The sequence below is a fragment of the Falco punctatus genome (genome assembly GCF_963210335.1).
Source record: "Falco punctatus genome assembly, chromosome: 4".
NCBI lineage: Eukaryota > Metazoa > Chordata > Aves > Falconiformes > Falconidae > Falco > Falco punctatus.
Window position 1 is genome coordinate 51,890,324 of NC_137583.1, and position 13,325 is coordinate 51,903,648.

Here is a 13,325-nt window from a genome sequence, read left to right on the forward strand (position 1 = left end):
ATGGGAAGAGCCACCCTGAGCATGTCAGAGGGGTCCATGTGCTGCACAGAGGAGGAGACGCTGCTCAACGCTTCCCATGAGGGAAGTTCATTATCCCATCATGAAAACTACACTGCTCTCCTCTGCGGGGAGCGGATATGCAAGGTACCTGCTGAGTTAAGTCCTCCAACAGCGTAAATCAATCCTGCAATCGATGTACAGCACCGAGGACGGGTCTTGAACGCTGGGAGGTGTGGCCGGCGCTCTGGCATGAGGTGATAATCTTTTGCCTCATCAACTAGATCCCTGAAACCAAAGCCAAATAATTAGAGAGCTTGGCTGATATGATGAAATCTGACCGTCTTAAGTCAGATGCAGATTTAAGCAACTGACTTTCCCCCCACTATTTCCAACACTTCCAGAAGGCAACATGGCCCTGCTGCCAGGTTAAAATTGAGGAGGGTGCTTTGGATTTTTGCTCTGTCTACAGAAAGAGAGAATTTCAGTCTCCAAGACTGCTAAACCACATCCCTGCTACCTCAACCCCACTGAGGGCCACCCTCCCCTCAGTGGTTTCTAACCCCGTGTCCAAGCCTCACCTGCACTTGTGGCAGCAGCGGACCAGGTCATCCTGTTGCACGCGGTCAGTGAGAAACTGAGGCCGACAAAGGGGCAGGCGGATCTTGGACAGGAGCTCAGGTAGGAATGATTCTCTCTGGTCTCGGTCGTACCGTATCCAAGCTAACGCAGCTTCAAATACCTGCCGGAAGAGAGGCATAGGAAGTTACAATTTTGGGATTATTTTGGGTTTTTTTGCAAGTTCCTACTACTGCCAGTTGTCTGATGGAGAAGAAACCACATATTGACAATGACCTTCCCCTATCTCAGGCCACACTATTTCAGGACAGAACAGGGATGCTCCACGTTGCACCAGAAGGCTCTCCTGTTGCGTGATGCTTGGGTGGCTTGACTTTGGCATCGCTACCTCTGCCTCCAGCTTAGTCTGCCATAATACTGATCTGTTGTCCTGTGGGATGGGATGTTTAGTACAAGTGTTTGCAGGGAGAGGAAGGAGCTGGGAAAGGTGGGACAGAATGCAAAACCTTGTTTGTTTAGTGTCAAAAATCAGGAAACCAGGGAAGAAAAGAGAAGGGTGCTGCTCTACGAAAAACCAGAGGACGGTTTCGATGTTAACTTTGGATGCCCATAAAGTAGATGTCTAGAGATGAGCTGGTCCCTCTAGGCTCCCTTTGCAGACACTGGAGAGACAGACCTCTTCAAAACACCGTTCACCCGCCGTGTTTTGGAGTACTCCAGGTTACAGACTGAGCCTGGTGACTTAATTTTTTAATTTTTTTTTTTTAATTTTAATTTAAGTTTAATTGCAGACACGTACTTCTCAGTTAAGAGGACTCTCACAGTTAAAGCCTGAGCTAGGTTGTCCTTCCGCACCCTTGCGCTTACATCCAGATGACTAAATCTGAGCCCTGTCACTGTCACCCCAGGCAGAGCTCTCACTGAGCACAGTGTCCCCAGCAGCCGCACCGACCAGGGGTCACGCTCTAAGGCCAACATTACACGCTGCAGCCTCACCTCTGTTCACAGGTTCAGCTCGGGGAGATCTTAAACCTCTATCGATCTCCCAGAAGCCGCAGGAGAACCAACCGGTCACTGGGGTCATGGCCACCACCTCACAGGCCAGCTGCCCTCTAAACCAGATTACACACCTGCTTTGGGTGGTCTCTTATTGCAGCCTGTGGTGGTGGAGAAAAGTCCAGTAGTACCATGGACTAGAACAAAATTACAAAGTCGTTCTTTTGTGGAGATACGGAGTCTCCCACATCACCATTCCTGAGGCTTTAGTGCAAAAGGACTTTTGCAACAGCACCAGGGTGAGCTTAAAGAAACCCCAAAACACAACTGCTCTACAAGGTGCTTTATGATGAGCAGATAAGCTGCACTGCGCTAAAATACTGCCACTTCCGAAGACGGAGGGCTGGCAGATGCCAGTGCACGAGGAAACGTCACCAGGGACAGACCCTTTGCACTCCTACCTGCTCCACAAACAAGCCACTTGGAAAAAACACCAAGAGACAAGTCTGTGGTATGATATAGCAATGCAGCTGGAATGTGAAGCAGGTTCCACTCCCCATTTCAGGGGCATTCCAGACAGCCTGATTAATGAAGCACTCTCTTTCCCTACATGGACATAGCTGTAGGTCTGCTTCTCGTTTGTCACCTCCTTAGTAACTTCCTCAGAAAGAGCAGGACAGATTTACTGGCTCAGGGACAGGCTCTGTTTCTTCTGCAGACTGTCAGCCCACCGTGATGGATTCTCAAGGCTGCTGGAACACCCTAAAGCTGTTCAGCCCTGCTTTCCGTTTTTTTCCTAGAAACAAGCCAATCTAGAGGAGGCTCTTGATGACAATTTCAGTGGAACGTCTGTTATAAAATGCTGCAGCACTTGCAGCAAATTCTTTATGCCTCAAAAGCAGTCCTCTGGACTTGAACATGAGCCCTGTGAGGAAGGGCTCCCTGCTCCTGCCAACACCCTCAGCCCCTCTTCCCCAGGACCAGGGCCCAACAGATTCCACCGGTGAATCAAAACACCTTAAACCAATGTTTTGCACAACCTATTGTCTGAGAAACTCTAACGGGCACTTCTCAGCGCAAGGTAACATTGACAATGCAGACAAGTGGGGTTCAGGGAGTCATCACAGCTCTGCCTAGCACCTCCCCACTGCACCAGCACACCTTCTCGGCTTCATCCAGACCAGGAATAGGGTCATATCCCATTCCACTCCCAAGCAACCAGAAACCCTCTGAGGAAAAAACTGCCTTGGCTGACACCTACACCAGATACACACCTGCTCTTCAGACTTCACATTGAGCTCGTCCCTAGAAACAAGCTCTAGGACGTCTTCAAAAGGCAGTGCCAGGAACTCTTCGGACATGGATACCTCCACAAAGTGCTGATGAATGAAGCTGTTGGCAGCGTCATAGAGCACCGCACACATCATGGTCTCTGCAAACTGCCGCACTCCCAGACAGTTCTTTGGGTGAAGCCTGGGAAAAGGGGGAAGAGGAGAGCAACATAACAACGGTTTAATGGAAGGATAGGAAGAATTACAAATGGGTTCAGTGAAGCAATGCAAGCCTCTGAGGATACACGAAGCAGCAAAAGCCATACTGTGTCCTCTTCAACGATGGCAGGTTCCAGCTCCCTGATGAACATATCTACACAGAGATCTGAAGGTGAATCCACAGCAGAGCCAAAGGATGGAAACCACAACTTAAAAATGTCACCTCAGATCTGCCAAGGAGCCACTGGACAGACTCAGCTGGCTCTGTGTGAAGGCTGCAGGCTGTCAGTTGAGGCGATACGGGAGGCTCTGCACAGCAATCCCTCCCTCCCACATCTTGGTGTGCCTGGGCTGTGCATCTAGCACCTTTTTTTTTTTTTAAAAAAAATCATCACTCCAATGTTGGACAAAGCTGGATTCAAGCATATCGCACAAATACCAGTCACACATCTGTTTTTCATCTTACATCTTTTCCAAGTATTACAGAGCAGCATCTGTTACAGCTTCATAAAGCCATTTCCTGCGATTAAGGAGGCTTTATCACCAAAGCTGCTTTTGCAGTTGGAGGTTAGACAGTGAGAAGCACCACTCCAGATCCCAGCCCCTCTCTGGCACAGCCAAAGCTACTGTGTAAAGCTGCTCAGTGGCACAAAAGAAGCTGGAGAAGATGATACTCTTTACAGCCGTGTGCTCTACAGAAACGCCTACATGTCCTGGACACTCCTGCCCAGACAAGGAGCCCTGCCCAGTACAGGCATGTCACCATTCCAGCAGCTGATAGCTGTCTTATTTTGTGGCACTAATCATCAGATGCTTAACTAAATGCCACCTGTGTGGGGAAAATGATGGTTTCAGTGTCTAATGGTCTGCAAAAATGAGGCCCAGCTGTTGACAGGGGCATCCAGATGCATGTGAGGACATGACACCGCTTGTGTCCGCTTTGGGGGGGAATGCCCTCAGTTACTGCCCTACACTGTGGTATGAGCAAATACATAGCACTGCGGAGTGGGGGCGGGGGGGGGAAGATTACTTTCTCAAGAAGATGACTCTCAGGGCTCACATGGGACTTAGTTACAGTACTATGGACCTGTCTGTGCACAGGTGCCTAAAAATATCCTGTATCTTCATTCTATTTAAGAAAGAGCTCAGCGTGCAGGTTCCAGCTCTTCAGGACGGTCAGAGTCCACTTATTTTCTTGTCATTAACCAAAGTGACAGCTGAGCCCTCAAATCCAGGTCTTCACCAAGGACACCTAGTGGCTCCTGGTAGACTGGGAGAACTGTGGCTGCTAAATTTGAGAAACCAAATCACCTTGCTTAATCTACACACAGGTACAACCACCTCAAGCTAGTAGGGACTCAAAAATCAATGCAACCCATCTCTTCCTGGCTTGGTGTCATATCCAGTACCTCAAATAAAATGTTTTTGCAAGAAAAATGAACGCTCTTGTCATCTTACATAATTTTAAACTGCAGAAACTCAGGATGCAAGGAGGGTGGAAAACTGAGGCATCTTAAACACAGAGGAAAAACATTTTTTAGTTCCCAGCCCATGATTTTAAGATACCTCTATTCAGAAGTTAAGAAAAGTAAGTGGCTGAGATGTTCCATTTATTTGGTAGATGTGTTTAATATCACACCATGGAATGCACTGAACAGCTGCAGAGAAGTCAGGCTGGGGAGACTAAACACGTAAGACTCCCTGGCACGATCTGAAAACGCGTGTCATACGTTTCCAAAGGATAGCCCAGTTTTCCAGTTTCCAGATCATGCTGCTGGAAGAGTCTTGCAGGCAAACACCAGTGAGGGAACTGAAAAACCTGGGACCAATTTATGGGTCTGCCACAGCTTCCTCCTGTCCAGCTCCTTGGCTGAGCCTCTTTGTTTCTCCCCTCTTCCACATGCAGCAGCAGGAAGGGTAATTACTGCGAGGATGGGTTCGTTAGTGGTAGAGGCAATCACACACCAACCACTGTGATGGGTAACTGGCTAGCTAACTCTTAAAAACTGAAATGTCCGCGCTGTTTTGCTCTAGGTATTAATTCCCATGGCTGGCCAAGGCCTTTTGTCGTGTTCCAGCTGTAGCATCTCACAAGCCAGAGAAGTTATTTCATATGCAATGAGAATGGCGAGCCTCGGGAGACGCAGCCCTCCTCACCATGCTGGCAGGAGACATCCCACATCCTCCCAAGCCTGACACAGATGACTAAAACTTTGCTGCTGTTGGGGAGCAGTAAGCTCAGCCAAAAGACAGCGCCTCACCTCTCTCTGAGGAAAGTACAGCAAGCATCTTTGATGTTCTGCAGCTGAAGGAAACTTGCCCCCATCAGCAGGGACTGGACATTCTGCTGATCTATGGCCAGGTGACCGTTGTAGGCAAAGTTGATCAGAGCCTCAAGCGCACTAAAAAAGAGGGAGAAAGGGCAGAAAATCCACTGAATTCAAGCTAGCATGGGACCCTACTAACAGAAAAATATTTTCTAATGCCATTCACACAGAGGGTAGGCTTTCAAGCCTTGCATGCACGACACCAAGGCCTGCAGAGCGCTCATGGTCCCTTCTGGATATCCCTGCTCCCATGCTGTGGGACGTTACCTGGGATCCATCCCCTGCATGACAATCTCATCCTGCTTGCACTCCATCATGTCATTGGTGAACATGGCATGGAAGTACGGGATAGAAGCTGCCAGAACAATCCGGTGAGCACTGAATTTATGGTCTCCTACCTAAAAAGGAGAGAACAAGGGAAGGAGGAAAGATCAGCACCATTCACTGCTGACTGTAGAGTCCAGATAATTCACTGTGGCACAGCTCCGCCAGCCCAGCGGTAACCGAGGGCTAAAAGTTGGACAATTCCCAATTGCAAACAGGATGGCAGCCTGTCTCAAAGTCAAACCTTTGAATCCAGTTTTCAAGCCTCATAAGCAGCCACAAATGGTCAACCAGGCAAAGGTAAAACAGCGTTACAACCCAAGAGTGGGCAGATTGTTCACAGAGAACAGCCAGGTCCACAGAACCACATGTTTACACAAATCAACTCAGTATTAAACTGCACACACAGGTTCCAAACCCAGATCTGCTTCTCCCAGCAGTTTGGTGCGGGGAATCCTCCCTGCAGCCCTGCTTCAGATTGCTTCAGCTAACCGCTGGCAATCACCAATCCCACATCACCCGCCTGATCCCAGGACGCCCCACGCACAGCCGTGAAGGCTCAACGCCAGTCCCAGGTTCCAATATTTCTGCAAAGCTAAAATCTGGGTGACACAGCTGCCCGTTCCCTCTTCCCTAGCTTGGCCTCTGAGCCAATGACCAGCTTACAGGTTAAATTGCTGCTTCTTCTCGGCACCCTCACATACCTTCAGCTTACGCTCACAGCCAGTCCCCTTCGCTATAACCCAAAGGATCATACGGCTAGTCTTTAAATCTCTGCAAGCTCACTTTCACCAGCTGTGCTGTACCTGCTCCCATTTGTATCCTCTGAAGAGCATTCCTGATCCATATGGAGCAAGGCTTGGCAGGGGCTTCTTGCATCTCCGATTTCACATCTCCCAGCTGCAGACACTACACAATATTTTGTCCTCTTCTGAGTTACACAGGTCTTTGCTCTGATGACCTCTCTCTGTTGGTTCAAAGCTTTCCCCCCGCCTTAATTTCCAGTCTAACCTGACTCACACCAGTCTATGCCCATCCAAACTTGTGTGGAACTGCCTTTTTTTCCCCACTTCAGCAAGATTTTCTCATTTGACTTTTGTTTTGCTAGGACAAACAAGCTGGCACAGCAGGTCCTCTACTTGCCAGGTCATCCAAGAAGCCCTTCTCTTCTGCACTTCCCTTCAAAAACCTTCATCACTCTTTCATGTCTAGGCAGCTTATTAACAAAAATGTTTGTGTTCAGGGTTTTTACAGTTCCCAACAGTGCCTTGCCTCTCTGTCTAGGCCCAGAGCTCTCACACCCAGTAAATACAAATGGCTGGGAGTTTAGAAAGCAAATTCCTGACACATGGCAAGGGGGGGGGGGGGGGAGTAGAAAACAAAGAAAAGACAAGGAGGAATTGGGCACTACAAAAGATACATAAGCAAGCAGGATTTTTTTTCCTTTTTAAACAAAAGCATACTCAACTGCCACAAATGCTGTTACAAACCCAGCTTGACCACCCAGCTGCTCGCTGTGCGTGCCCGCCTGCACGATGACTGGGACTCACAAACATTTAGCATGTGGTCAGCTCCTGGCACTGCATGCCTCAGGTACAGAGTCAAGTCTGCTCTGCCCAAGCTTCCCAATTTAAAATATTGCTGCAAATATCTAGTCAAACTGCTTCCAAGACTTGCTCCAGCCTGGCAATGGCAGGACCACTTTTGGAGAGCCTTGTCTCTGCGCTGGTCAGCGTAGGTGTGCCTGAAGCCCTGCCCATGCTGTCCCCTGTGCCTGGATTACCCTGCACAAACCCTGCTGTCCTGGATTTTGCCATGTTCCCAATGCCCAGAACAAAAGCAGCAAGTGAAATGGTATGGACTACTACAACTTATGGGAAAAAAAACCAACCCTCATGTATATACTTGTACAGTCACTTGTGAGTTCAGGTTGGGGAAAGGTCAGCATCAATCTCTTCTACTAACCCAAACCCATGTGTAAAATGTCCCAGAGGCTTCAAGATTTGAGAGCTGTGCCACAAATACCAGCAAATATTCTGCTGCTCTGTTCCCTTCCCTGCTCAGTCATTAATTTCTCTCATGCTTCACCTCCACCTCCTGCCCTCCTGTGCTGGTGCTGAGCAGGAGATGAGCTCCCAAGACAGCTGAGCAGGAGCCAGACCGTGATGGAGATAAAGGCAGGAATAAGAGGGGTTGCTTGGCAGACAAGGGCTAAGATTATGTTCCAGGAGAGAGAGGGAAGAAGCAGAAAAGAATAAGGTAACAAAACCAAGAGGATGGATATTTTATAGTGGCAAGCCAGTAAGGACAAGCATGGAAATTAAGATGGCAGCTTTACCAGTGCTACAGCAAGTGCTGGACCACAGTACAGGCACAACCTGCGCTCCCTCTACGTGTAATATCAACAGCAGCTTCCTTGCATGCACACAGCGGGCCAGGGAATCTCTGGCAGAAGGAGTTGAGACTGTCAGGACTCGCAAAAGAGCCCACAGTCAAAGAGGGGACTGAGCTCAAGGCCACAAGCCCTAGTCCTGTTTAAGTAACGAACGTATACAGAGCAGGGCTCCCTACCCTGACTTTACACAGCCTCTTGTAAGCCAGTGCAAACTCTGGCCTGACCTCTCCAACACAAGAGATTTAAGTTATTACAAATACATCGAGTTTAATGAGAAAAGCCTGTAAAAAGAAGGAAGCAATTCAAGAACCTGCACACCCCTGAAAGCTGACAAAACCTCTCTGTGTCCGTGGCTGCGGTGTTTTCATTTCCTTACTCTGCGGGGCCAATGCCAAGTGGAGCGCACATGCACACGAAAAACTTTGCTTCTGTTCATCTCTCCGTGTAAACGACTGACCAAGGTGCTGCTTATGAGGGAAGCACAAGAGATACAGGATTAAGATAGGTAAATAAGGAGACCTGGGCACTGAAGCTCTTCGTTTGAGACTTCTCACTGGGGAAAGGTTTATATATGACCAGCTGCAACCTGGTTGATGACGATGACTAACTCACTGCTCAGCCTGTCCACGTTCCAGCCCCGAGGCTCAGAAGCACCAGACCTGCTTGGCAAGCTCTGGTGCTTCCCAGCCCATTCCTACCCGTGGATGAAGCCGCTCCATGGATGAAGCCACTCCACCAGCTGTGCCTGCAGCTGCTCCTGGCCCAGCCCACTGATGGGACGAATAAACACCAGTGAAGCTAATTAAATGGGTCTCATTATCTACATACCTTAATGCTGTACCCCTCCCGCATCACACACAGCGCTGGCCAGCTGGGGACATCTCATACAGACCTGGTGGAAGCGGCAGGATGGCTCCAGCAGCCCAGCGGCAGGACCTGGCCTTTCCTTGTTAGTTCCCCAGCTCCTCACTGCCACATGCAGAGGAAGGTCTAAGTGTTACCAGCATCATTTCAGAGCTGGGGGACAGATACAGCTGCTAAAGCAAGAAATACATGCCCACAGATGAAGCCTGCAGCACAAGAGAGGTCTGTTCCTTGGTCAAGGGCAAAGGGCTAATTAAAAACCCCAGGCTATTTCTGTCATGCGAGATGCCAGTCTTCTTTAAAACAGCAGGGTTATTTTTTGCTGAAAATGTTTTCAACTAGAAGGCAGAAGACTGCAGTCACTGACCAGGAGCACCCAGCTTCTGCAGGGAAACCCCTTCCTGGGTGTCTCAAATGCCCCAAAACACAGGAAAGCTCCATTTTAGCTTTCACTATTTCTCTGGCCTGAAACAAAGTGGAAGAAAAAGGCCTCATATCTCTAAAATTTTGAAAGACATTGTGGTGCCTGGAACAAGTCAGTCCAGCTGCAACCCTTTGACTTAATATATCTCTTAACTGCAAGACAAGTTTGGATGAGTGCTCCTATTTGGGCAGCATACAATGTGGTTGAGCGTGCAAGAAAAACAATTCAGCAGAATTTAATTTCCACCCAAACACAATCTGCCAAAAATCACAGCTATTCAAATGTCCCTTCACTTTTTAAAAATAGAAAGTCGTATTAAGATTGAATAGGCACCCATTAAAATGATACACCTGCTTCAAATGCATAGAGCGATCCTTTAGTTATAACCAAAGTTAACTTTATAACTAAAGCCAATACCAATTTCAACAGCAAGGCTGTGTTTATTCAAAACACCAAGGTTCTACTGTTAGCCAGCAATGAGAAAAAGCCCTCTGTTTTGGCAAATAACTGTGAAATACAAACACAACACCAGCTTGAAGTTTATTTTTAAAGTAAATGTAGTTTTTAAATGGATCTGTGGGTCAGATAGCCATCTACACCATGGTTAAATTCACCAGTTTCAGTCACCGAGATCTGCCCAGTCTGTGCCCCAGGATTTCTCAGCCCTCAAACAGCTTGCCAGCACTGCTCACGCTTCCCTCTCCCTCAAGCACAAGGTCAATCAGTGCTTTGTTTTTCTACGTGCCATCACGCTGTTGCTCTCTGGGCAGCGGTGAAAGACCGTGGCATGTAGAGAGCCACCAGTAACATCACCGCCGAGCCGGCCAAATACTGTCTGACCCACCTGCCCTTTTTCTTCCAAGGAATTCAGCGCTGCAGCTCCAGACCTCTGCCTCCTGCTTGCAGCACAAACCTTTTTTTGACCTTGCCTCTCTCATGGATACATATATTAAAATGCATCACCACTGCCCACGTTCCTCCCAAGGCAAGGCACAAAGGGATCAAACCAGAAGAGATACTTTACGCTCCAAGCCTCAATACAACAGATTTTAGCACTGTCCAAGAGTCTGTGCAGAGCTGAAGTCTCCCACTGCGCTCCAGTTTCAGGGATGCATCGCCATGATCTCAACCCACAATGGGCTGCCACCAAACAGCCTCATTATATATAAATACGCCTGGTTATTGCAAAAGCAATCATTTATAGTCATTCAGCAAGACCCCCGACGTGTTAATGAGAGCTGTATCATCACAGGGATGAAATACTTTGTGTCTGGTGGCACCACCCTTCCAGCTCCGAGCAGCTGAAAGGGACAGGATCGTTCCCTCAGCACTTGCCCTTTGTCAAGGAATGGATTTTACCTTGGGGAATGCCCCATGTAACAGATTAACTGTGCTGGGGATGACCCTGCACAGGCAAGGCAGGGTTTGAACTAACCAGAGTTTGTTTTGGTTACCTGCAGGGAGAAGCCTCAGCTCCCCAGGCAGGGCTCAGCCTCCTGCCTCAGCTCGGTCCCTGTCAATGCGTGGGGAGCAGCTGGACAGCACAGGAGAAGCCAGGCTGTTCACAACTGCTTCCCCTGCGCGGTGCTAGCACCTACCTGGCCTTGCTGTTCAGGGCAATAAAACAGAAATAAGCTGGGGAAAAAAAGGAATAATTTTCTGCTGTCATAGCAGGGGAAGGGGGAGGACTGGGACTGGCTCCTGTCAGCAGCGAGATCCACAGAGCTGCATCAGCAAAGAGCTGATTGACACAGCGATCGCCAACAGCTGAACGGAAACTATTTCCAGGTACTGGACAAGACAAAACCTGCAATTCCTTTTTTTATTCCTCCTCTCTAAAACTTGCTCCTGTAATGATAGAGGGCCCTTAGGGAGATTTATAAATTGGGATATCTGGTCTAGAAGCTCTCATTATGCTCATACCATCAGCACTTAATGGCAAGTCCCAAAGGAACAACTAAATTTCTTGCTGCAGGCAAAGGACAATACCTGTTTTTCCTGTAGAAGATGAAAAATACTTCTGAGGATGAGCACACAGCATTATGTCCCCTTGATTCATCCCTGCATCTTCCGTTTCAAAAACTGCCTCCTATCTCCAGAGCCAAATGATTTCCTTTCCTTATAGCCAAATAAATATGCTTTCCTACACCTGAAGGAGTCATGCTACAGTCCACAAGTCTAATATGAAAGTGAAAGAGCTCTAGGCTTTTCTTGGTATCATTCCACCCTACAGCTGACAGGTTCCCCCTCACCCAAAATCCATCACATTCCAGAAGTACCAGAAGAACAAAAAAAATTTTAAAATTATATATATATAAAGCTTCGTCTGATTGAGAAAAAACCCATTTTTGTCCTCATTAAGTGCAGCCAGCAAAGATGGTCTGCTCCATTCCTGTTACAATTTTACAGAGCAGCTCGCACTTGGCCACGCAGCCTTTGGAACCAGCTGCCCTTTCCATCTGTATTCAAGAATTGTCTCCAATGATCTTCCTTTTTATTTTATATTTATATACTGTTGCATACCCCCCAGGACTGAGGTGTCTAAAGGGCAGGATGCGTCCAACCCCGAGAGCTCCCTGCTGGCAGCAGGATTTTATTGCCTACCTAACGTCCTGGGGGAAGCTGTCGAGAAATCTCTGTAAGCTGGGATGTCGCTCAGTGTTTGGCCTCCCTCGCTCTGTGGGATGTGTGTCTAAACCAGAGTCTCGGTTGGGGATTTCAGCTTTCAGCTGGAGGTGGAAGTTCTTGTTTGCAAGAACAGACTGTTCCATGGCAATACCTGTGATGTTAGGGAAATCAGGTGCTCCTGTTGAGTTAAACACAAATCAGTGCATTTATCTTCTGCTTTTTGAGCCTGGAGTTCAGGACTGTCTCCAAGCACAAATGAAATCATCACAAACTCAATCATATTCACAACACTAAGACAGAAGTAGCTATTTATACAAGCACTGAAAAGAGAAATACCCCAGGAACTCCACATCAGCAAGCTCACTGGGAAGATGCTTGCGTTTAACTCCTTCAGGCAGGACTGCCACCCCTTTCAAAGCCTGAGCAAAACATCTCATCTTCCAGAATATTTCCCCCTTTATGCAAGGATGTGCAATTTCATAATAAATAATTTTAGGTGCCTTTCTTTCATAGCAAAATATACTGTTTACCAGAAACACAAACAGCACCACTGCTGGCAAAGTGTCTTTTCTGACCACAAAATTCCCTTTCAAAACGTTCTCTAACTGGCTAACAAAAGGCATGCTTTCCCTTACACTCCCACAAAATGTTAACAAGTTCCAGGGTACGATGAAGCTTTCTCCATAGAAAAATGGTGTAGGTGTAATACAGGCATCTATTGTTTTCACGACATCATTACTCTGCACAGCTGAGAAGTCTCTCAAGTTCTCTCCTGCAAAGACCTTCTCAAAAGAAAACAAAAAAACCCCAAGCCAAAGAGCATCTTTCCTGACGTGACGCTGTCATGCAAGTCACAGAGAGGATGCAGCAGAAACTAAGCTAGTGTCCAAGCCATCACAGTGAAGTTTTGCTAGACAGAAAATAGCGGAATACTAAAGTTTAAGAGATCTTGTATAAAAATTCAGGTCTTGAAATAAATACCCTTCCTCCCCACCCACCCCTTCCCTCCCAAATAGCAGCCAGATGAGATGTGAAAGAGTTTACATCAAATGTGGCCTGTGCAAAGCCAAGCGACTGATGCCATTAAGTCAGACACCCTTCTGCTCTAGACTAATGACAGACCTGCTGGTATGATGGTAACGAATTGCTCTGACCTAGGAAAGCCATCCCTTTTGCATGTACAACAAACACATGTTCCCAGATAACCCATGTCCAACTGAGAGGAGCCGAACTGCTTTGCTGGTCCCCATTGCCTCCATTTTCTACGAGGACAGGGGAAGGGAAGCATCCCGAGGGATCGG

At 47.8% G+C, this 13,325-nt stretch overlaps 1 protein-coding gene across 2 annotated transcripts in view; it reads right to left on the reverse strand.

Annotated features, from left to right (window-relative positions):
• The window catches only part of KLHL18 (kelch like family member 18), a 29,399-nt gene that overhangs the window by 8,821 nt on the left and 7,253 nt on the right, over window positions 1-13,325 (reverse strand). For both annotated transcript variants that reach the window (XM_080385781.1, XM_080385782.1), the window contains exons 2-6: window positions 5,657-5,787; window positions 5,324-5,464; window positions 2,847-3,045; window positions 579-739; window positions 149-285 (exon numbers count right to left, since the gene is read on the reverse strand). In XM_080385781.1, the coding sequence (XP_080241907.1) occupies window positions 149-285; window positions 579-739; window positions 2,847-3,045; window positions 5,324-5,464; window positions 5,657-5,787 (769 nt within the window). The remainder of the gene's footprint in view (window positions 1-148; window positions 286-578; window positions 740-2,846; window positions 3,046-5,323; window positions 5,465-5,656; window positions 5,788-13,325) is intronic.